This window comes from Staurois parvus, unplaced genomic scaffold (genome assembly GCF_062004578.1).
Source record: "Staurois parvus isolate SC_StPar_1 unplaced genomic scaffold, SC_StPar_1.0 ptg000525l, whole genome shotgun sequence".
NCBI lineage: Eukaryota > Metazoa > Chordata > Amphibia > Anura > Ranidae > Staurois > Staurois parvus.
Genome location: NW_028318321.1, coordinates 7,207,488 through 7,233,408, shown reverse-complemented (window position 1 = coordinate 7,233,408; position 25,921 = coordinate 7,207,488). Strand labels below are relative to the sequence as shown.

At 41.3% G+C, this 25,921-nt stretch overlaps 1 protein-coding gene across 2 annotated transcripts in view; it reads left to right on the top strand.

The window, feature by feature from the left end:
* CPEB3 (cytoplasmic polyadenylation element binding protein 3) overlaps positions 1-25,921 on the top strand; it is a 164,794-nt gene that overhangs the window by 17,741 nt on the left and 121,132 nt on the right. For both annotated transcript variants that reach the window (XM_089690293.1, XM_089690292.1), the window contains exon 2: positions 13,781-14,631. In XM_089690293.1, the coding sequence (XP_089546419.1) occupies positions 13,792-14,631 (840 nt within the window). In that variant the 5' untranslated portion in view covers positions 13,781-13,791. The remainder of the gene's footprint in view (positions 1-13,780; positions 14,632-25,921) is intronic.

Below are 25,921 nucleotides of genomic sequence, written 5' to 3'. Positions count from 1 at the left end.
GGAATGTCTCTCTCTCTTTCACATATGCATGTGACAGTTTTTGTAAATGATTGGTTTCTCATACACTTGTGATGGGGAAACCATCTCTTGACAGCCCACACAGAGGCTTGACCCTGTGTTTGTCAACTCAGCATGGGCAAACACTTAAGAATTTTCAATTAAGAAAATTGCGCTGTTTCTGACCTTAACTTAATTTTACTCTGGGAGATTGAGAAATCACACCAGCTGACAGTATCCATCAATTTACAAGAGGTCACTGTCGTGGTCTTGCCTAATGTATATTTCTTTTCTCTCAGACTATCTTCAGGAGCTTAATCAGTGAACTGTATTATTTATTTTACAATACATTCCTGTCGCATACCAAATATCCTATAAATGAGCATTTTTTTTTAAATGAACATCTTATCTGCTTACCCACATGGAAGAAAAATATATTTTTAAAATACTCTTCCAAAATATATTGACATATATTAGAAATACCACAATTTTGGCCATATTCAGTATATTTAAATTAAAAAAATATAAATTAAAAAATAAATAAATAAATAATAAAAAATATATATATATATATATATATATATATATATATATATATATATATATATATATATATATATATATATATATATATGTTGAAATGCCTTTTTATTACAAAATATATGAAACATATTTTTAAAATTTTCAAATCTACTGTATGTCTTTTAAAAATACATATCTACATTTTTGGAATGCATTTAAAAATATATGTTAAAATGTACTTTTTTATAAGTTAAAAATATCTGAAGAATATATTTTAATACAACATTTTTTTAAATATTTTCCATATATTTTGTAATCTATAAAAAATGCATTTTAACATGCAGTGTATGTATGTATATATGTGTGTATATATATATATATATATATACTGCATGTTGAAATGCATTTTTATAAATTACAAAATATATGAAAAATATTTTTAAAAATATATATATTTTTTTAAATATATTCTTCAGATTTTTTTTAACATATAAAAAAGAAATTGTAACATATATTTTTACATATATTCGTAAATGCATTCCAAAAATGTAGATTTGTATTTTTAAAGACATACAGTATATTTTATAATAACATCAGATTTCAACATACTATAAATATATATATATATATATATTGGATATGGCCAAAATTATAGTATTTCAAATATAAGTCAATATATTTGGGAAGAACATTTTTAAAATATATTTCAAATATATTTTTCTTCCATATGGGTATCACTGAAATCGATTACTTATGCTATACTTACCTGCTCTGTGCAATGCTTTTGCACAGAACAGCCCTGATCCTCTTCTTCTGGGGTCCCCTGCCAGCACTCCTGGCTCTACCTGCCTTTCGAATGCTCCCGCCGCTCTCACTGAGTCCAGTGAGGAGGGAGAGAGAGAGCAGCGTCAGATGGAAAATTGGACTCTGATGAGTATTTGGCGGGGCAGGGGGTGAGTTGCACCTGAAAACCCCTGTAGCCTTTGCAACCAGTTTAACTTCATGTGGATTGGATTCTATATCTGTTTTTCTCAATAGACAAAGTATAGGTCATCACAGTTACTTCCAGCTCGGTCATAGCATTGTATTTTAAGGAGTGAACACCCCCCAGAGATCACTTACCACAAAAATGAAAGGAGTTATATAGTCTCAGCAAATACTGTCATTTTATAGCATCAGAATTGTCATAGCAATGCAGACAATAGTTAGGTTTGACAATCCAATATAAGCTTGCATGAAAAACCTCTTTTCATTTTGTGATTTGCGGTCTGCTGGTCATCTCTATCCACAGCCTCCTGGATTCCCTGCATGCTTTGCGGCCTCATACCTTGCATACCTCAGTGGTACTTTTCTGCCTGTACTCCCTCCACCTCCTGTGATTCCTGTACTCCCTCCACCTCCTGTGATTCCTGTACTCCCTCCATCTCCTGTGATTCCTGTACTCCCTCCATCTCCTGTGATTCCTGTACTCCCTCCATCTCCTGTGATTCCTGTACTCACTCCATCTCCTGTGATTCCTGTACTCCCTCCATCTCCTGTGATTCCTGTACTCCCTCCATCTCCTGTGATTCCTGTACTCCCTCCATCTCCTGTGATTCCTGTACTCCCTCCATCTCCTGTGATTCCTGTACTCCCTCCATCTCCTGTGATTCCTGTACTCCCTCCATCTCCTGTGATTCCTGTACTCCATCTCCTGTGATTCCTGTACTCCACCTCCTGTGATTCCTGTACTCCACCTCCTGTGATTCCTGTACTCCACCTCCTGTGATTCCTGTACTCCACCTCCTGTGATTCCTGTACTCACTCCATCTCCTGTGATTCCTGTACTCCCTCCATCTCCTGTGATTCCTGTACTCACTCCACCTCCTGTGATTCCTGTACTCACTCCACCTCCTAAGGCCTCATGCACACAGGGCGTTTGCTTTTCTCCTCTGAACCCCAAAACTGGAAGGAGAAAAGTTGCTTATCCAATGCATCTAAAACCATGCATCGCACATATGTTTAGGCGTGTCAATTGTTTGATTGTTAATGGATTCCATTGGCCAGAATAGTAATTTATTTTGGACATTGGAGTGTATCAAAGGCTTCTAAAGGCGTCTAGCACTTCAGCTCTTCTCCTGAATGTGCTTTGTATTTTTTGTAGTGCAGATAGCAGGCTCTGTGAAATGTGTGGCACAACAGGGTCTACTTAAAGGGCATAGTGCATACATGTTCCAGAAATCTCAGGTTAGAAATTGTGCGTGATCATCACAAGGTAAGTTTACAAACTTCAGGATTATTCCGACAGGAGCAGGCTATAAATAATTGAAATAAAATATGGAAATGAATGTATGATTTTAAAATGTATACTATAGATATTCTTTAATATTTTATGTGTATTAGCAGATAACTCAAGCACACAATTATGAGAATGGAAAAAAAGGATAACTGAGAGATGCAGCTTATTTCTGGTGATTTGAACTGTATTATTGTTGCCATTCAGAGGTGAAAAGTACATCTTGCAAAACAAATCTATATTTGCAGTTGCTTTAGCTTTGCAAACACTATGAGTAAATGTTTTTTTAGACTAGTTTCACACTGCTGCGATCTGATTTTCAGTGTGATTATGTATTGCTACTCGGATGCAACTAGGATGGGGTTTGCATATACTAGGGGGCCAAAACTGTGCTGGAATCAAACCAAAGCAGTACAGGAACCTTTTACAAAATCTCTCCATGCTGAGTTGCATTGATGTGAACAGGCACCATTGAAAACAATGTGATTTCCATTATCATTCAATTCTGTGTGACTCAAGTTACATCTAAAATCGCAATAGTGTAAACAGAGCCTTAAAGTGGAACTGCACTGCATCTGAGCATTACAAACCAAAAATGCTATTTAATTCATTGTCAATATTCAAAGCAAACTTGCCCATCCATCCATGTCTCCATACTTTATTTTGCTGAGAAATCACTTTGAAAAACACCCCCTAGCATTTCTGGCAGTGGCCATCTTGAGTAAGGGCAGTTAATTCATGTAGCATTTACTTTCTGGAATCTACCTGCCCTTAGCTTAGAGATTGGCTGACTGAGCTGAGAACCCTCCCTCCTCTCCTAAAGAATTCTGGGGCGTATGACATCATTTGCCTAGGCATGGAAACCAGGAACTAACTGAAGAAATGTATAAAATGTTTAAAACCAGTACATATAATATACTTTCCTATCCATTTACTGATGCTAGCAGCATGAGGATTAAACATCGTCCATGTTGATCGAGGGAGTGAAGTTCTGCTTTATTTATACTTGACATCTGATGCGTTTGATTTTTAGCTAAGTGTAAAGAATTACAGTTGTTCCTTTTAATTCCCTTCATTTTCCTTGATGCCATCAAAGGGTTTATGAACCTAAAAGGGGATTAATTTTAAGACTGGGTTTACACTAATGCAGTGTGGGATGCCGCATGTAATGCGCACCGGAATCGTCCTGTGCGAATTACATGCAATGTCTGTGCAGTGCGATTTGAGCCATTCATTTTGTATGACTCAAATCGCATCTCATTTGCACCAAAAAGGTGCAGGACCTTTTTTTTTTTTTTTTTTTTTTTTTTTTTACCTGCACTGGAATTACATTGCATGGGTGTTCTCATCCATGCAATTTCTGGCAATCGCATTGCGTTTTGTGATCTGTTTTGGGGTGTCATTAATTTAGTATTAACACCTGCACAAAATCGCATCGGTCTGAAGCAAATGGAAGCCAGCTCTGACTGGAGCACACAGAATCTGGTGCAGCCATGCATAGTAAACAATCAGCTTCTAACTTCAACTTGTTCAGTTAAGCTTTGACAATAAAACCTGGAAGCTTGGGTTCCCTACCCATGCAGGGGCAGACTGACCATTTGGAAACTCGGGCTGCCCGAGGGCCTGGGGTCAGTAGGGGGCCCCATGAGATACCCCTGGTACCTTTTTCATAGTTTTTTTTGAGTTTGGGCAAGGACACAGGGGCGCCATGATCCCCTATTGCCCGGGGGCCCTATGAGTTGTCAATCCGCCCCTGTGCCCATGAGATACTGCTTCTACATACAGCTGTGCACAGTCATGGATGTACAAGTGTACATGCCTGTGCATAGGTTCTCTGCATCCAGGGGTTTACGGCTTTAAGCATGCAAAGTATTTAACCCAAGTACTGGCTTATTTCCGTGTGCAGCCATTTATTACTATGGGCAGCTGTAGTCAGCAGCTGTGTCTCCCAGGAAGGGAAATATGCCCACAGTTTACGCTGTATGGCCTAATACATAAGGTCTTAGAGGTCATTTTTTTTAGAGCCAGAGCTAAAGCTCTTCAGTCAACAGGGAGCATGAGCTTTGACTCAGTAAGGGATGTATTGGATCTCTGCAGAGAGACCACTGCTTCCACTCAGAACACAAGGGCCATATAGTAAGAATAGTAAAAATGGGATTTCTGTTGTAAAACATATTTTTACTGTTTTACTGCAAGACAAGGAAGAATTGACCCTTCATGAAACTTGTCATGCTTGAAAATTAAGGGCTGATGAAAGTTGGGATCTTCACCTGCTACCTGCTTTCTTTGGTTGAGTGACTCAAAAAATATACAGCCAGAGACAGCTAACCTTTTTAGGAGATGAGTAAAGGCTCCCTCCATTATTCTCTGAAAGTTTATTTTATAACCCAATTTGGTTTATATAATAGAACTTCTAGTAACCCTTTAGATCTAGTTTTGAATAATTTCAGATTCAAACATACAAATATACAAAATGTATATTTCATTGGGTTGATTGATACGAAGTCTGTTGGGTTTTGTAAATGATTCCTTTCCCACCCAATATTGTAGCAATGAAAATCTCTCAAAGGAAGGTGGGTGACTTGCACAATAATTGGATATCCGATGTAACTTTTTTTGGAGTGGAATAGAATGTTTTGTTCTACTGAGTTGATTATCTGCAGTGGTTATTTGGTATATTTAGTGTTGATGCTAAAATGTAGCTCCTACAGTTAGCCCTCATCGATGGCCAGCAGCTATCATTTGAGCGGACAGCAGATTAGCGTAATCGAATGGCTCATGCTACTAACAGCAGAAATGTATGTAGTACAACTGGCCGCCACACTAGTCTAGTTTTAAAGTAGTAGATTTTGGTTTTCTGAATAAAGAAAAAATGCCCATGTCTGGAAAACAGATCTGACTAAAGTATTCCTAATAACATATATATAATATATACCTTTTTCTTATCTGAGAAATTCTAGTAGATCTTAGCTGGATAACATAATTTTCTAGAGCACTGTATATCACAACCAGCTGCTATATGTGTGTGTGTGTGCATTTTTCTCTTTTTTTTATTTTATTTGAAAATTGCTATTTTGTCAGTTTTGCATCCAATTTTGCATCTTACTGCTATGTAAGGCCTGGTTCACACTATTGTAGTTTGTGTTTTCTCCGTTTTGCAGCGCTTTTTGCGGTGTGTTTTGACTTTGTTAATGCACATTTGTTTTTTTTTGTTTGTTTTTTTTGGCTAACTTGTTGCTGGGCAGATTAAAACTCAAAACACCTAAAACAATGCACTACATGCATTTTTTTTGCAGCATCTCCATTGAAGTCTATTGAACCAAAATTGCAATGCTTTGCATTTAAAAAAGTCCCTGATCTTTTGCAAGAGCGCAGCGGCTCAAAACAGCATAGATGTGAAAGTGTCCCATTGGAAACCATGTTAAATGGACTGTAGTGCATTTCTGCAAAATGTACAAAAAACTCATTGGTGTAAACAAGGCCTTATAGAATTGTTAGTTGTGCCTTAGGTTTGGTTCACACCAATGCATTTTCCTTTTGATCCATTTCTGCAGTGCTTTTTTGCGGTACGTTTTTGCACACGCATTTTTTCACACTGATTGTAATGCATTTTGTTTTTTATTCTTTTTTTGGCCAATTTGTGTGCAGTTTGCAAAAATGCGTAAATATTGCTGTTTTCTGCAGCATCTCCATAGAAGTCTAATGAATCATTTAAAAAATTTCTGACCCTTTCCAAAAATGCAGCAGCTAAAAAAAGCATAGGTGTGAACGTGTCCCATTGAAAACAATGTTAATTGCACTGAAATGCATTTCTGCAAAAAGCACCAAGAAAATGCACAGGTGTGAACCAGGCCTTAAAGTGATATTAAACCCAAAGCAAACATTATATTGCAGCTTACCAGATTTTGGATGTGATGGCTGCATTAATTTTCTGTTTTACGTTTTCGTACTTTGATTATCACCCAGGGGCGGACTGACCATTTGAGCATTCAGGCAGTGCCTGAAGGCCTGGGGTCCGTAGGGGGACCCATGAAATGCCCCTGGTACTTTTTTTTTTTTATTTTTTTATATAGGCTTTTTTGGGTGTGCTTTGAGTGTTGGCAAGGACACAGGGGCCCCATGATCCCCTATTGCCTGGGGGCCCCATGAGTTGTCCATCCGCTCCTATTGTCACCTGTTGATCTAGACAGTAAGTCAAATCATTTTAACACTAGCAGGGGTGCTTACAGTGATCAACTTTTATTTATATAAAACCTTTCTCCCAAAAGGAAAAAAAACAGTTTGCTAAAACCACTTATAAAGTATTAGCTGGAGTTTGGCTTCATTTTATTAGTGTCTGCTAGTCCACTTAACACTCCCCTCCACTTACACTGACAGTGCTGCTGTCCAAAGGAGCTCCCTGTGCTCCTTCATGCAGAGTGAGGGCACTCTAATACATTAGGTGTATTACTGGCCAGATCACTGGGTGGGGAAAAAAAGCCTAAGAAAACTAATTCAGCTACCACATATAATAATTGGTAAAGTGCAATATAATCCATTTTTGGTTTCAGGTTTAATACCACTTTAAAGTAGTTGTCAACGTACAATATTATAGACACTTTTTATACAGTTATAACTATTCAGGCACCATAACTGCCTTTGCTTAGTTTCAGAAATTATTTTTCTTACCTATGTTTCAAGGCTTAAAAGTTACATCTTGTGATGTGCTGCATTGCTTTGTTTTGATAATGAGGGGACGAGTTACAGGACACTGTGCAGACACACAATGCGCCTATATTCCATTGTCTGTTCAATCTCAGGCAAGATGCAGGATGTGCTTGAGAAGGGGATATGGCCATATCTGTGAGGGGGTGTGTGCTAGAGGTAGGCTGTGATTGGTTACTGGATGTGATGGCTGAACAATCTACCCAATACAAACATGCTGTGTGTCTGCACAGTGTCCTGTACCTCTGAATGGTCAGCCAAAGTATGAAAACTGGGCAGCACAGTGGCTAAATGGTCAGCACTTCCACCTGGCAGTACTAGGGTCGTTGGTTGGTTTAAATTAGAACAATGACAGTGACTGGCAGAATCAGTCAAGTATTTCAGATGGAAAAATGTACATGAAAATAATGAATACATTTATGCACATATGCATTTATGTGCATTGTGACATGCTTATGCTCATTTTATTCTGGTCAAAAGCTCCTCTCAGAACATGCCTTTTGGTGTGTTTTTTTTTTTTTCCCTTGTAAATGCTCCTCTTTAAATATGCCTGTAAAAGACTGTGTTTTCATGGCTACATAGGTTAACACAGAGGTGGATTTTTCCCCAGAGCTTAATGAATGAGATGATGTTTTGACGACATCCATCATCCAATTGCATGCAAGCAAAAATGCTTTTTTGTTTTTTTTTTGTTAAATTTTCCCTGCTTGTGATTGGATATTCTCTGCAAAGTGAAATTTCACCACATTTACCAAGATCTGGGGAAAATTCCCTCGCACTGAATTGTTTATGGTACCCCACGCTTTAAGGATCATGGCTTTCAGACCTTGCCTGGTCCTGAAATATTGAACAGTATTCTAGCATAAAGAACCAACAGCATTCCCTTGTTTGTTCTACTTAACTGTGGAATTTCTTGAATGATGTACAGCCATGCACATGATATAAAGTAGACCATACACCAGTGGGAATTTGTTTGAACGTTTTACTGAAATTCTGATACAATATTCATCAAAACATTTGACCTAGCCATCCTTCTATCAACTATTTTATATTAAAAGCCCTTACAATTTTTTCAGACCTGCTGCTTGATTTGGATTCCTGACATATTATGGTGAAGTTGAGCAGTAATAGGTAGGCCTCACTTAGCAACATCCTAGCAATGTCATGGGAGCTTTCAGGTCAGGCTTCCTGAGGTAAATGAATGGCCTACACCTATAGCAAGGGTATTATTCAACTTTAGTCAAAGCTGCACAGTTTATTTTTATCTACAGAAATTTCAAACAAAATTCGACTAGTGTCTGGCATCCCCTCTGTTTGGGATGCTCAGTGTCTTCTGTTTCCTCTGGTTTAGAAATACACTGGTTGGCACACAACGCCATTTTCTGAATGGCAAAATTTGGGTTATGATTTCATAAAAATGCCTTTGCTGTGCACTTCGATGTTCTTGTATGTCTTTTCCACATAACCCCATGTGAAACCTATGTGAACATATTGATCCTTACATGCTTGAGTTGTATATGTGCTACTCGTGTATCCCTTTGAAAAATGGTCAATAAACCTTTATTCTATAAAAAAAAAAATGCTACTAGTGTATAGCCAGCTTATTTATTATGGTGCTGGTTTTTTAATGTAATAACCCGTTTTTGTTTTTTTTTCATTTTCTTTTTTTCACTATGGCTCAGAGATTCAGCTGTCACTTTCCCCCAGCTAAAAGAAAGAAAGTTTCCTTATTTCCCCAAGTTAAAAGAAACAAAGCTTCCTTTAACTCTGGGGAAAGTGACAGCTAATTCTGTGAGTTATAGTGAAGAAAAAAAAAAGCCGGCAATTGCATTTAAAAATCGGCACCGACATTCACTTCATATTGCGAAAAAAAATTGTAAAAATGTGTAAACTGAGGCAATATGTTCAGTGGATTTTCATTCGTAAACCGAAAATTACGTTAACCGTGGCGTTTGTAAACCAAGGTATGCCTGTATAACATTTCAGCAAGTGCAGGAGATGCCAGTTGATGTTGCCACAAATGCTGTATCCCTGTTGCTTACTGTAAGCTCAACTACAAACAAAACAATGTTATCTTTCTTCTGGAGACTAAGTATCAACCCTTAAGGATTCATGTACACAAGCCTACCCTGACCACCGGCTACGGGAAAACGCAGATTGCGGCAAAAACACGGTACCGTGGTTTTGCCGCGTTTTGCAATTTCTCGCAATCAGCGGTAAAAACGTTCCTATCCTGAACGCGATTCTTCCGTGTTCAGGAGAGGGGGGTTAAACCTCACCTAAACGCGGCAGCTCCTAAACTCTGGCCAAAGCCTATTTTATGGAATTGAGTTTAGGAGCTTTGGCAAAAAAATGTCAAAAGCTCCTAAACTCGAGCTTAGGAGCTGCTCATGTCCATGAAGCCTAACCCATGTAAAGCAAATAAACAAAGGCAGACACATTAGTAGTCCAGCCTGGGTGGCAACCATGGCTCTCTATAAATACAATGGAGGAGTGAGCATAGCAGCACCAGAACAGTAAGCGTATTATTTACAGGATTACCAGTTAAATAGAGGGAAAAAGCCTGAAAAATGAATGCAGAAACATCCTAGGATTGGTAAACTACAAAATCATAAATCTCTTTTTTTTTTTTTTTAATTTAGTATGTTTTCAAGAAGTACGGCCAAAGGTTTTTTGGCTCTACTTGTCCTATAGATCACAGGAATGCAGTTCATTCTGTAGTCCTGTGACCCATTTTCAGCTGCCTGCGGACTAAAACCAGCTGTCAGATTACATCACAGAGCTGGTCCTTACCATATGGTTGGGATCCACTCAGAAGCCTGACTGGCAGCTGGCTCAGCCAATCCGCATGTTGCAGAGAGCCTGAGCCAGTTGCTCCCTCCCCTCCACAGTCCTGCGCTTCAGTGAGTGCTGGAGTGGCAGAGTAGAGAACTGGAGACTGACAGTCACCGCTGTCTGCTCAGAGCAGCGGGAGAACTGAGCGATCAGTGGCCTTTGATTGCCCAAGTCTCAGTGCAGAGCTGGTGGGGGACAGATTCAGAATCCGATCAATACTGCATCCACCTAGGTGAGTATAATTCCTCCCCCCAAACCCATACTTCTCTTTTAAGGCCTATAATACATTTTTAACTGAATCATTTAAAATGCAGTGATTGGAGACTCGATAAGCTATAGTGCATTGATCCATGACAACCAGTCAGAAAGCTTCCATTAATTTAGAGCAGTTCTGATCAGTTGCTATGGAATCCTGCACATTTTCTCTTTTTTGCTAGTCTACTTCAGACAACTATTATTGACATTTGCTATATAACAATTGGTGTTGCATTTAAAGGGACTAATTTATGGTCAGCAAACGGGTGCTACGCTGTCCCCAAGCAAAGGGCCAGGCAGGTAGTAGCAGTGGTGAATTGTCAGGTCTGAGGTAAGATCACAGGGGTTGATTTACTAAAGGCAAATAGTCCTACATGTGCAGTTGCTCTAGATCTGAGGGGACATTAAAAAAAACAAAACAACAAAAAACGTATTTTTGCTTTCACGTTTAGATGATAGAAATCAGCAGAGCCTTCCCTCATTTCAGAGCTTGCCCTCAGTTCTAGCGCAACTGCACTTGCAGCGGACAGATTTAGTTGCCTTTAGTAAATCAACCCCAATGTGTAGCCATAAGAATGGGGGAGATCACATAGTAGCGGTGAACTGTCAGGTCGGGGAGGGGGGGAAGATCACAATGTAGCAGTGGTGAATTACCAGGTCTGGGGTGAGCTCACATATGCAGTCAATTCTAACTGACATTTTCAGTATGGCAGTTGGTGTTGCATTTAAAGGGACTAACTAATGTTCAACAATAGGAGGCTATGGTTACATCCATGTAAAAGCAGGTAGTAGCAGTGGAGAATAGGGGTGGGGGGCAGTGGTGACTTTCCAGGTCTGGGAAGAAGGCCACAGTGTAGTGGTGGGGTGGGGGGAGGCAGTAGTGGATTATCATGTCTGAGGGCGATCACACTGTAGCATTAGGGGTGGGGTGGGGGGCAGTGTTGAATTGTCAGCAATGGGGATCAGTGGTGAATTGTCTGCTCTGGGAGTGGGGGTGGCTGGTGAATTGCTTGGTCTGTGGGTAGAAGACAGTGGGGGGTCAGTGGTGAATTTTCAGCTCAAAGGGTAGATGTCAACAGGGGTCAGTGGTAAATTGTCAGATTGGAGGGGGTATGTGGTGGCCAGTCAGTGGAGGGGTAGGTGTCAGTTATGAATTGTCAGGTTAGGGGCAGGTGTGAGGGGTGAGTGGTGGGGTAGGTGTCAGTGGTGAATTGTCAGGCTGGGGGTAGGTGTCGGAGGTAAGTGGTGGCTGGTGTGGTAAGTATCGGTGGTGCACTATCAGGTGGGAGGGTATGTGTCAGTGGTGAATTGTCTGGTTTGGGGTAGGTGTCGGTGGTAAATTGTCAGGTTGGGGGTAGGTGTCGGTGGTAAATTGTAAGGTTGGGGGTAGGTGTCGGTGGTAAATTGTCAGGTTGGGGGTAGGTGTCAGTGGTAAATTGGCTTGTGAGGGGCACACAGTGGTAATGGTGACCAGTCAGTGGTGAGGTAAGTGTTGGAGGTGACTTGTCAAGTTGGGAGTAGGTGTTGGTGGTGAATTGTCAGGGAGAGGGGGGTGAGTGGTGACCAGTGGGTCAATGGTTATCAGGTGGGGAGGTAGGTGTCAGTGGTGAATTACCTGGTTTGGGGGGGGACACCGTGGTAATGGTGACTAGTCTGCGGTGGGGTAGGTGTCAGTGGTAAATTGTCAGGTGGAGGGGTAGGGGCCAGTGGTGAATTGTCTAGTTTGGGAGGGGACACACAGTGGTAATGGTGACCAGTCAGCGGTGGTGTAGGTGTCGGCGGTGAATTGTCAGATGGGATGTAGGTGTCAGTGGTGAATTGGGGAACACATGGTGGAGGGTGAGTGGTGATCGGTGGGGTAGGTGTTGGTGAATTGTCAGATTGTCAGGTTTTCGGGGGGTAGGTGTCGGCGGTTTATTGTCAGGTCGGCTGTAGATGTCAGGCTGGTTGTCAGGTTTGGGGTAGGTGTTGGCGGTTTATTGTCAGGTCGGGGATAGGTGTCGGCGGTTTGTCAGGTCAGCGGTAGGTGTCGGCGGTGTATTGTCAGGTTTGGGGTAGATGTCAGGCTGGTTATTGTCAGGTTGGAGGTAGGTGTCGGCGGTTTATTGTCAGGTCGGGGGTAGGTGTTGGCGGTTTATTGTCAGGTCGGGGGTAGGTGTCGGCGGTGTATTGTCAGGTGGGGGGGTAGGTGTCGGCGGTTTATTATCAGGTCGGGGGTAGGTGTCGGCGGTTTGTGAGGTCGGGGGAGGGGGGTAGGTTTCGGCGGCTTATTGTCAGGTCGGAGGTAGGTGTCGGCGGTTTATTGTCAGGTGGGGGTAGGTGTCGGTGGTGTATTGTGAGGTCGGGGGTAGGTGTCGGCGGTGTATTGTGAGGTGGGGGGTAGGTGTCGGCGTTGTATTGTGAGGTGGGGGGTAGGTGTCGGCGTTGTATTGTGAGGTGGGGGGTAGGTGTCGGTGGTGTATTGTCAGGTGGGGGGTAGGTGTCGGCGGTTTGTGAGGTCGGGGGTAGGTGTCGGCGGTTTATTGTCAGGTTGGAGGTAGGTGTCGGAGGTTTGTCAGGTTGGAGGTAGGTGTCGGCGGTGTATTGTCAGGTGGGGGGGGGGGGTAGGTGTCGGCGGTGTATTGTCAGGTGGGGGGGGGTAGGTGTCGGCGGTGTATTGTCAGGTGGGGGGGGGGGGTAGGTGTCGGCGGTGTATTGTCAGGTTGGAGGTAGGTGTCCGAGGTAGGTGTCGGCGGTTTGTCAGGTTGGAGGTAGGTGTCGGCGGTTTGTCAGGTGGGGGGGGGTAGGTGTCGGCGGTGTATTGTCAGGTGGGGGGTAGGTGTCGGTGGTGTATTGTGAGGTCGGAGGAGTGATCGGTGGGATTCGGTGTAGTACAGCCCGGTAACCTTGCTGAAGGACGCGGAGCCTTTATTGACGTATGCAAATGTAGAGGGGCATGGGGCGTGGCCTGGCAATAACAGGAACCAGAATGAGGCGGTGAGTGCGGACAGAGTTCCGGTAGGGAGCAGACAGACGTGGCGGTGTAATGTGGCTGGGCTCCCCCGGGAAGGGCTGACAGTACAGGGGCTCGGTTGGTGACATGCGGCAGCGGGGCTCCCCCGGGCTGGGCCGTGTGATCGGTGTTGTGTATTAGGGGAGGCCGGCCATCCGTCCATCAGCTGACATCTGCTTTTTTCTCTCCTCCTCTTCCAGCCGTACAAGCCATGCAGGATGATTTACTGATGGACAAAACCAAATCCCAGCAGCGGCACCAGCAGTCCTCCTCCTCCTCCGGCTCCCAGACTCAGCAGCAGGACAGCGGCAGTAGCAGCTCGGAAGCCCCGTGTGCCGCAGAGCCCCCCAGCTCGGAGAGCATTGTCGGCGCCCCCACCCTGAAGGAGAAGATGCAGATGGAGTCTCCGATCCTCCCGGGGCTCACCTTCCCCCAGCAAGAGCCCCCCGCCGGCCCTTCCCTGTCCCCATCGTTCGGCAGCACCTGGTCCACCGGAGGGACGAGCAGTGCGGTGGATGACAGCTTCTTCCAGGGGATCCCCCCTGTCAATGGGACTATGCTCTTCCAGAACTTCCCCCACCACCACGTCAGCCCGGTGTTCGGGGGCACCTTCTCCCCGCAGCTGGGGCTCGCCCACCAGACTCAGCAGCAGAGGAGGTCCCCGGTCAGCCCCAGCAATCATCCCCCCTACAACCAGAGGAACGCTTACAGCCACCAGGCGATCCTCACCAACAAACCTTCCTCTTCCTCCTCCTCCTCCCCGTCCCCTTCCAGCTGGAACAACCAGCACAACGCTGCCTGGAACAACCCCACCAACCCCTGGGGAGGGCTGCAGCCTGGGAGGGACCCCCGACGGGCAGTGGGGGTCGGGGTCGGTGTGGGGGTTGGGGTCCCCTCACCCCTCAATCCCATCTCCCCACTCAAGAAGCCTTTCTCTAGCAATGTGATCGCACCCCCGAAATTCCCCCGAGCCTCCCCCATAGCTCCCAAATCCTGGGTGGATGACAACGTCTTCAGAACGGATAATGGAAACAACCTACTGCCCATGCAGGTAATCCATAGTGTGTGTGTCCAGTGCCTGGCATCGGTGGGGTTCATGAGGCTCCCATTTACTCATCAGCTCCTATTAGAGGGACTGGCCCCTAGACAGTGCTTGGCTGCATATGGGCCATGTGAGGGGCAGGGCAGTGCCAGTTCAGCACTGAGATCCCTGACATCTGCTGCAGGTTCCCATCCATTTACAGTCTATGCTCCATGCAGTACAGATGAGCTGTCAGGGCTGGTATTGAAGAAGGCACAACTGCGAATCTGCAGCAGAGAAGGCATGCCATAAAAAAAATACAGTGACACCATTTAGTTTAGCCATGCTTTTGGTTTTGTTGACACCTTTTTTTTTTTTTTTTTTTTTTTTTTTTTTTTTTTGCTCTTTTAGATCTTCACACCTGAGCATTTTGTAGCTGGAAGCTCTAAAAATTTCCAAAATCCCATGATTTTCAATTTGGCCTGTTCACACCTGAGCATAGTGGTGCTTGTTGGCCCCAGTGACCTGCAATAGGAAACCTGCAAAAGCGCATTTTATTTATTTTTTTAATCCCTACTAATTGGCTTTTAATTGGCTACAATTTTTATATATATATATATATCTCAAAAACTCTGAAACCCCATACAAAAAGAAAAATTCTGTAAAAACAACCTAAGACACTCCGCTGAAGGGTTTGTGTAGCCTTTTGGCTGCGTGTTTACAAATACAGATCATGTCTGTGTTTGGCTTGCTTTACAATCCAATACATAGTAACTTTTAACCAATTGGGGGGGAATCATTTGGTACATATCTATCATTTAAAAATGTATTTCTCAGCACACTTACCAGCTGGCGACTAGAGGGGAAAAAAATGACATTGTAACAATTTGCACATATGTGGAAGCTGCAATGCCTGGTCAAGGCATGGAACGTATATAGCAATGGGTAACCTAACCACTCCCCCCCCCCCCCCCACCCCCCCCAGAGGATTTACCCCCCCCCCTCCCTGAACAGGCCATTTTTTATGATACAGCGCTGCATTACTTTGACAATTGTCCAGTCATGCAATGCTGTATATAAAATGAGATGTTTTTTGATTTTTCCCACAAATAGAGCTTTCTTTTGGTGGTGTTTGATCACCTCTGTGTTTAATTTTTTTTGTTTTTTGAGCTATAAACAAAAAAAGACCCACTATTTTTTGAAAAAAAACAAAACAATTTTGACTCTGCTATAAAATATGTCCAATAAAAAAATAAAATTTCTTCATAAATTTAGGCCAAAATGTATTCTGCCACATGTCTTTGCTGAGGAAGAACAAAATCACAATAGGCATATATTAACTGGTTTACCTGAAAATTGTAGCGGTTACAAATGGCTATATATATATATATATATATATATATATATATATATATATATATACACACATACTGGAATTTTATTTTTTTTTTATATTTGTAATGGCGGTGATCAGTTAATTATAGCAGGACTATGGCGGACATTTTGACGTTGGTTGGGAATTGACTAACTGCCATCCCCAGTGACACTAATAGTGATCAGTGCTAATAAAAAGCACTGACACTGTACTAATGGCATTGATGACCCTGGGTAGAAAGGGTTAACATCTGGGGCGATCAAAGGGTTAACTGTGTGCTGTGTGTTTCATATGTGCTGTTTTACAATGGAGACATGCTTCTTTGTATTTCTTTGCTGTGCAGAGAAATACAAAGCAGCATGTCCTTGCTGACAGAAGAGACCTGTGTTGTTTACACACAGGTCTCTTCCCTGTCAGCGTTCTCTGATGATCAGAGTGACGGAAGGGATTCACCGGATGGGACTCGGCGATTGACATCTTTAGTCGCCAATGGCGGCACGGGTAGGCCGATGTGCTTGTGCCCCCAACCTGGAAATGCAAATCACGTGTATATATAAACATAGAAGTGCCATTATTTTAGTAGATATAAACTGCTAAATACCTTTTCTCATAAGTCTTGTGACTTCTATCACTGTCCAGCCGAGCACATGTTAAAGCTTGTAGGAGGAGTTGTAATTTTGCTGTAGGACAGACTTTTTCAACCAGAGTGCCTTGAGGTGTCTTAAGGGGTGCTTTGGCCAAATGTCTAAAAATTGCCCAAGACTTGTATACAAGCCAGCAGGTGGCACAAGCCTGCCTTTTAGTTACACAGAGCCAGAGGTTTTTATTGTGCGTCTTTACGACCTTCTAGCCTCTGGCATCCTAACAACCAATGACATCATCAGTTAAGGATGATGTTTCTACAGAGCATCCTTGTTTGACCTTCCTCTGCCCCTCTCTGTTCAGCTCTTGGGTCATATTAGCTCAGTGATGGAGAACAACTGAGGGAGAAGAGAAATGCAGGAATACTAGTAGGTACCAGTGTGCAAAGGTGTATTTGCATTGGAAGAATAAATCACCTCTAACATTGGGCGTCCTACATGTGTGGCGTTTGCTGTGTTTTATATAAAACGATTAGAAATTTTTTTAATATCTTAGATTGGGTTGCCTCAAGACTGTCCATAATTTTATAGGGTGCCTCCAGGGGCGGACTGACCATTGGGGAACTCGGGCACTGCCCGAGGGCCCGGGGTCAGTAGGGGGCCCCATAAGATGTCCCTAGGCTTTTTTGGGTGTGATTTGAGTGTGGGCGAGGACACGGGCCCCATGATCCCCTATTGCCCGGGGGCCCCATGAGCTGTCGGTCCACCCATGGGCGCCTCAGGACTGCCCATAATTTTTAGAGGGTGCCTTGACTGAAAAAGGGTTGAGATACACTGCTGTAGGAGGATGCAGAACCTCTGACCTGATTAACCCTGTGCTGATCACATGCACTCTCCCAAGGAAAAAAAACCCCTAGCAATACACACCAAACTGAGCATGTGCAGAGTGACTCCATGCAGTATGTCTTATCAGGAGATAAGGGGGGGGGGGGCACTGGAAGAAGAGAAGGATCAGAGAAGTCAGGATCAAACAGCCTTTTTACACAATGCAGAGGATTAACCCCTACAGTGAATAGAAACAAGTGTGCTTTGCTGCATATACAGACTGATTTTACTGTTGTGGGTTTAGTAACACTTTAAGTGCAGGTATGCCTGAAGGCATTCCTCCTTATAGGAGCAGGGCCACACCAGAAGTGCAGTAGAGTACAATGACAGCTGAAGGCGTCCATGTACCCGTGCCAAATCTAGCAAGCTAAACACGTGATGGTACATGCCCCAATCCTTAATTTGTGGCTCAGTTCCCCAGTGATTGTGGCATTAGCCCCCATTCATACTAATGTAGCACAACATCTCTTACAAAATCATTCCTACTCGAAATGCATGAAAGATGTGTATTATACTTGCAGTGTCATTCATTGTTAGTGGCACCCCAAACATGCCAAGCCAAAAGCAAGTCTTTGCAAGCACAAAAATACATGACAATAATGTAGACCTAAAGCTCAAAAAATGCACATGAGCCTCCTCGACACATTTGTCGCATGTACGGTTGCCCTTGAAACAGGCTGTTGTGTGTGCGTAAAAAACCACTCCCAATGTCCTGCTATACTAATGAATGGGGGCTTGGAGTAAAATGCATCTTGGATTTTACAAAATGTATCCATAGATAGTAAATATGTATCTATTGTACCTGTTTTGTCCTGCTTCAGCCTGTGAGTAAATATGAAAGCAGTGCAGCTGTTTAGTTTTTGGCTATTGGGCTTACTATGTGATAAGAAGTGTAGGTAAAAAAGGATTTTTTTTTTTTTCTTTTTTTTTTTTTTCTTGCATGGGTTTTGGTATCAACAGTATTTGGAATTGCTGAAATGAAATTGGTCAATTTGTGTAAAGCAGAGCCTAAGATGGCACTTTTGTGAATCCAGTGCATTGAATTTGTTGAGAAATTCCGAGGACCTCGAGAGCAAAGGTGAATGTTTGTATAGTCCTGTAACAGCTGTTAGACAAAGTGGCTCTAAAAAGCCATTCATTATATATAGTACAGTGTGCTTGACAGTACAATTAATTTGTTCATGTGACAGGAGCTTTCTAGGCCTTTTTGTTTCAGTGGAAAAAAAAAGAAATGTCCATAGAAAAAATTGCATTCTTGTGCCCATTTTGAAGGCATTCAGGACATCATTTTAGGGGGGTAACGGGGGAAAAAAAATGTATGGCTGGGGTTGGGTATGTGTAAGGCAAAATGTATTTTTATTCTTTTGGCCAGCTTTGTCAGGTTCATTTGAAGCCACCTTTTTGTACAGCTAGCCACTTCTAATATCTAATAAAAAAACCTGCAGTGAGACCTTCGGACTGGCGTTGCCTACATGCCACAGCTGTTACAAGGGGCTTTCATTACACTCTGTCCTTTGTTCTGCAATCCAACAACATAACTGGAAGGTTATTTCTATTCAAATTGGCCTTAGTGTGTCTAGCACTAGGACTACAGCAGCAGTGAAGAATCTGTTGGTCATTGGGAATATCCATTTTATAAATGTTGCCAGTGACATGATTCTTCTTGCTGATCATTATAGGATAGTATTCTGCAAGAATTTAGTGAAGCTGTCAGGTTATCTAGCCTTTTTGGTGTTGTTCCGGGATTCACTTGAATGAACAAACATTCATTTTAGATTTAGTTTTGTAGAACACGGCTTATAGTTTTCTCAGTGGTAAGGTGGAGGATGTGTAACTGTCTCATTGGGTACAATGGTTACTGCAAAAGTTTGTACAGGTGTAATGGAAGGAAACTGGCAGTCAGTGTTATATGAAACATATGATCTCCCTTACCTTGCCTTGCAGCATTATTCCTATCGGGTAATGTCCAATACCGGCCCTCATCTACTTCAGTTGCTTTCTACCATAATCCTTTCCCTTTCTCACAATTGCTTATTTCAACCTTTTCTTAAAAATACTTTTTTGTGATGTGTTTTGACCTAAACGTCCAAAGTTTCTTGCATAGTTGAGAATGACATACCTCCTACTGCCCACAGCCTGCTGGGGTACTCATGCCATGCATCCCAAGACGCTTTGGGTTAATATATATCTCTCTGCTCGTACACTGAGGCGTGACATCATGGAGCTGGCAGTAAGAACCAGGATAAGACAGCTAGTTTGCTGATGTACAAATAAGATGGCTGTACTGGTCCTGGTGTGCAGCAGAGAAGGGTTGGATTCACTGGGCATGTTAGAGGAGAAGCAAGCAAACAAATTAACTGCAGTGTAAAAAAAAAAAAATAGTTATAGTTGAAGCTTCTCTTTAACCTTATTTATTACTGGAAATACACTTTGACAAGTTTGTATATCTCAACTCATAAGCTGTTTAGAACATTAGATTGTGTGCAGCTATCTGCTCCCCCCCCCCCCCCCACAAACAGAATGCAAGTATATTTGTAGCAAGCAAGTGAATGGCCTCTAACCACTTCAATACCGGCACTTATACCCCCTTCCTGCCCAGGTCAGCTTTCAGCACTGTCTCGCTTTGACAATTGTGCAGTCATGCAACACTGCACCCATATGACATTTCTATAATTTTTTTTCACACCAATACAGCTTTCTTTTGGTGGTATTTAATCACCGCTGAGTTTTTATTTTTTGCTAAACAAAAACCACCTTTTGACAAAATAATGCACTTTTCTTCGTTTCTGTTATAAAATTTTGCAAATAAATAACCTTTATAAATTTAGGTCAAAATGTATTCTGCTACATTCTTTGGTGAAAATACTAATAATAATAATTGAATTTGTATTTTTTTTTTTCAAATGTTTCTATTTTTTTTTTTTTCTTTTTTTTTACTATTTTATTTTCAGCACACTTTGACCAAAGCAATACAATATTACCATAATAAAATTGAACTACTCTGGGCAAGTGATCAGGATTTTTTTTACACATTATGGTGTCCGTTTATGACACAGAGAATAGCTGCGATTCAGAGGATCACAGCTATTCTCTGGTCATTCACAGTTTGACACTCAGGAGATCAGCGGAGAACATGTTCAGCCCTTCACTGGAGATCTGTGTTCTCCCTTCAGATTCTCCAGCCCAGAGCTGGAGAATCGGAGGGACCGCAAACTAAGCAGCGATAATTTACCTCTGCTTGGTAAACTGATCGTTTACTGTAATCTTGTGAGATTATAGTAAAATCAGCTACTATGTTGTGTATTAACTTGGACTCTGTTACTATGACAAATCTTGGTTACATATCTGGATGTAGCAAGAAGAGCAACTGCTTCAGGTGTTGAGTAAACCAGTAACCTAGTTAAAGTGGAACTTTACACATAACCACTTGATAAAAAAAAAAGTATGTTCTTTATCAAGGAACATACATTCCATATTAATACTTATACTACTAAATTTAGTGTGTGCTGTAAATTACCTCCAGCTTTCTTTCTGTTCATTCTTGCCAGAGGCTGCCATTTTACTGCAGCCCAAAGCCCCTTAGCAGCAGTAAATCTTTAGGCTGTCAGCTGATTGGCCTCTGGTGGCCCTGATTTTAGGCGAAAAAAAACAGAGCAACTGAGCATGTGTAGAGCAGGGTGACACTGTGCGTTACTTGATTTTAAACTGTATAGGCATTTTTAATGGTTTACATAGCTATACCTGTAAAAGGGGCCAGCATGAAGTGATCTAACCGAACTTAATTTTCTGACTAAAATTCCACTTTAAGTTTAGTAATTGGATAGCAGATTTTTAATGCAGCCACCTCCTTAGCACCTTTATGCGCCTCTGTTTAATTTATATAACATCCCACTACCAAGAAAATCCAGCTTTCTCTGTTACAGAAATGGCAAACAAAATACTTATGGCTTGCTTCGCCTCATACTGCTCTTCTTGTGTTCTCATTGTCCACAAAGTGTGATTAGGTGCTAATAGGGATACAAAGATCAGGAAGGGTCAGGCCAAAGTGTAACCTTGAGAACTGTAAGAACTGTACTTGCTTTATCACACTCCCACCCATTTTTTGCACTTAAGGGCTCATGTACACTGAAGCTGCTTAACTGACTTTCAGGAGCTGTTCAGCGTATTTCTTTTCAGCAGCCCCTGAACTCTCCCTAATGTTTTCCTATGTGTCCATGTGCACATAGTCGTTTACAGGCAGTTGAATTTATAGTGTGCTTTTTTTTTTTTTTTTTGCACCAAACTTGCGTTCAGGAGTAGATTTTACCAGCTTTTCAAACACATATAAACGTTTTTAACCGTGTGTATAAGTATTTGCATTTAGAAGCATTTTTTAACTGTTCCACATCCAGATGCTGTTCAGAGCCTTTTTTCCATCAGAAATGCATGCAAAGCATTTTCCATGTATTCAAATGGACCCGGTACACCAACGCAGTCAGTTCCAAGATTCACTTAAAGGAAAAAATGTTAGAACGTGCTGCATTCTGCTCATGATGGGATCCATAGTGAATACAACCAGGAAAGACCAGTCATCTCAACACATAAGCAGCTGTCTCTGCTTCTGCTCTCTATTCCTCTCAAAATGTCTGAAATAGTTTTTTTTTTTTTTTTTTTTTTTTAACTATTTTTCAGTGCATTCTGGGCATTTGGGAAGGTCTCCTGAGGTTATCTTTTAACAACACTTCTAAATGCAAACATGCATAAACGCGGTATGCAAATGCAGCTAAACTGATATTTTTTTTTTTTTAACATTTTTCAGCAGTCAGTTTCCATAGTTCAGAAGAGTTTCCAATTGCCCTGTGTACATGAGCACTAAAAGGGCCTTGTGCTACATGTTTCCAGCACTAGTGATTTATTGGACTGTCAACATTATGTTGCAGATATGTGCAGTAACACACATGCAGTATTACATGTGATTTTTAATTGGGTATGAATTGGGGCCTTTACTGCTACCAGTTAGGGCGGCTATATAAATAATACATTCTTCCTTTTAGCAGAGTAATGTTATATTGTAACATTTCTACTTTATAAAATGTTGCAGCTTGCATTTAATGTATTCTTCTCATGATGTGTTCGCTCATGTGGTGGTTTTTGTTTTTTTTGTTTTTTTGTTTTTTTTTTATTCCCTCCCTCCCAACCTGGTGGGTAAAGCAGAGAAAAATTAGAGTATTGGTGTGTTGCTATAAAAGTAATTGCTATCTCACTTGCTTATCTAATAGTGCATTATAGATGTATTCTGTCAAATGTCATGGACCAATATAGTGGGATGGTATTGGATCCCTTTTATTTAATAAATTGCAGACCTAAGTCAAATCGCTGATTGCTGAACACATATTTAATTTTTAAAAAGCCAATAAATAGGATCAACAAAATTATGATGTCAAAAGTCTTATCCAACCAAAACAAAACCAATCTACAATTATTTTCATCACAAAGTACTGTGAAACCTGCATTAACCACTTCCCGACCGGCCGTTGTATATAAACGGCCGGACGGTGGCACTGCAGGGTCGGGTGGCCGTCTATAAACGGCCTCCCCGCACCCTGCTTGTGCGCGCTCCCTGGGAGCGCGCAGCACCGCGATCCGGTGCCCGCTGTGTCCTCCGGACACAGTGAAACACCGATCGTCGGACGGGACCTCTGTACGAGGTCCCGATCATGTGATCACTGATTGGCCAATCAGTGATCACATGCAAAGTAGTAAGCAAGATGTCACTTGTAACATCATTGCTTACTATGTGTGAAATCTGTGAATGATCACAGAGGTCACATGGTACTCACAAAAGCCTTGTACCATGTGACAAGCTGTGACCAATCACAGCTCACTCTGTATTTCTCAATGAGTGCAGGAATGCACACAGAGAGAAAGAGAAATGATTGCTTTTACATCCTATATGGGTGTAAAAGCAATCAGTGTAAAAAAAAAAAAAAATCTTTATCACCCCTCACAAGTAGTACAGTGTCACCATGGTGACACTGTACTGCTAGGGTGACAGTATGTAAAAAAAAAAATAAAAAAAAAATAATAATATAAAAAAATAAAATAGAAATGTTAAAAATTATAATTTTTGCTTATAAACTAATTTGGATTTTTTTTTTTTTACTAAAAAGATAACGGAATAAATTTTGGCTAAGATTTATGATGAAATATTATTTATTTGCAAACTTTTATAAAAAAAACACTTTTTAAAAAAATTTTTGGACATTTCATTTACATAGCAAAAAAAATACAAATCCCAGCGGTAAATAAATACCACCAAAATAAAGCTTTATCTATCTAAAAAAAATGGTAAAAAATTCATTTGGGTACAGTGTTGCATGACCGCGCAATTGTCATTCAAAGTGTGATAGCGCTAAAAGCTGAAAATTGCCCTGGTCAGGAAGGGGGTAAAAGTGTCCGGACAGGAAGTGGTTAATGATCTTACAGATTCCTGTCAATTACAGTAACAAAAAAGCCAAGTTTGGAAAAGAAGGCAGTTATTTACCCATGTAATTTGAATGAATGACTCCAACCTTCTTGTATACCTGATGTCAGCAGTGCTTGGCATTTAGAGTATATAGTCATGACGTTACCATGAAGCCAGGTGCTTCTGCTACATCATTGTGATAGTAACGTCAGATGCACATTTCCTTGATGAAAACGGGCATGCATGTAACCAACAAAGAGCTGCTGTTGCTGCAGAGTGGCCTATGTAAACTGCTAGATTCAGGCCAGGTCAAAACCCACTCTCTGCCTGACTTTCTTGTTCCTTTAGCAGTTTCTGTAACCTATTAACTGCTTGGCTCTGGAGGGTTTTACCCCCTTCATGGCCAGGGCATTGTTTGGCTTTTCAGCACTGCGCTACTTTAAGTGGTAGTTGCACAAACATGCAATGCTGCACCCAAATTAAATGAATATTATTTTTTTTTTTGTCAGGCAATTAGAGCTTTCTTTTGATGGTATGTGATCACCACTGGGGTTTTTTTTTTTTTTTTTTTTAGTTTATATATTAAAAACATTTTTGTTTATATAATTAAAAAATAAAATGTATATAAGCAAAATGAATCCTAGCTGAAACCTGACAATCTGTTGTGGTGGTGGTGGGGGGGGGGGGGTTTGGGTGTGTACTTCGGAAGGACTGGCTTGTTTTATACTATAGAAAAAAAGAATGGTACTCGTTTAGCCCTTTCACTGCCAGAGCGGTTTTTGCATTTTTTTGCACACATTTAAAAAAAATAATTTTAGGCCTGAAGATTACACAAACCCTAGAGAATAAAATAGTTGTAGTTCCAATTTATGTTACACAATATTACCACAAAGGTCTAGGAAACACAAATTTTCAGTAAAATACACACTAAAGTTAATTTTAGGGCAAACAAACGCAATAAGTTATCCACGTTTTTTGTAAAATATGAAAAACGAGTAAATGGATACCCAACATGTCAAACTTTAAATTTGTGTGCGCCTGTGAAATGGTGACAAACGTCAGTACTAAAAAGCCCCTGCAGGTCATCAGTTTAATGTTATGCAGGAGCTCATGTGCCAGAATGGGGGGTAAAGGGGATTTGGTTCCGTTGGGGAAGGTAAAGGTTGCTTTTTGTTTACATTATAAACTTTGTATATTAGTACCTTGGTTTAGGATTTTGCTTTAGACTGTCGTACAGGAGCTTTTAGATTAACTTTTAAATGTTTGCATTTTTTATTGAGAACCAACATGTTAAATTATTTGCAGAGGACAAAGTCATGCACATAGTCCTTACCACAGTCCTACTCTCTTTTATACCCTTCAGAGCTTAATTGATTGGTCAGCAGCCATTTGTATGAACTTTAGAGTAGATTTATTATTATATATATATATTTTTTTTTTTTTTTTTTTTTTTTTTTTGCTGCACTGAGACCTCATAAGGAGACTTCGTTTTTCTTCCTAGGTGTCAGCAATAAATGAGACAGGAAGTGAAAGGAAAAAGAAAAGGACCCTGAGACTCTGAACACTTCCCACACTGGTAGAAAAAAAAATGCAGTTTGCATTAATTGCTCTTCACGCTTTTTTTACTAGGTGGCCACAGTTGAGATTATAAAAAAAAAATGGTCGATTTGGACATCAAAGTATGCTGGTGTATGCTGTCAGAAATAGTACCCGTGTGCTGGTCCCTGAACATTGCGCGATTTTCTTTGTGGTTTTTTTTTTTTTTTTTTTTTTGTTTTTTTTTTTTTTTTGTTTTGGTTTTTCTCTTACAGAACTTTCTGGAAATGTTATGGGTAACACTTCAATGGTTTTATTCACTGCAACTGTGTTGTGATGTGATGGTGCGCGTTGCAACCTGCTGGGCTGATAAGTTCTGCATGCTGTACTTTTTTAAAAAAAAACATTTCCCAGCATGCACTGCAGCAATCTTCTTTGGGCTTATTCCTACTTTGTGGATTGGGAAGGTAGGAGGTCTCCTTCAATAATAGCTTCTTC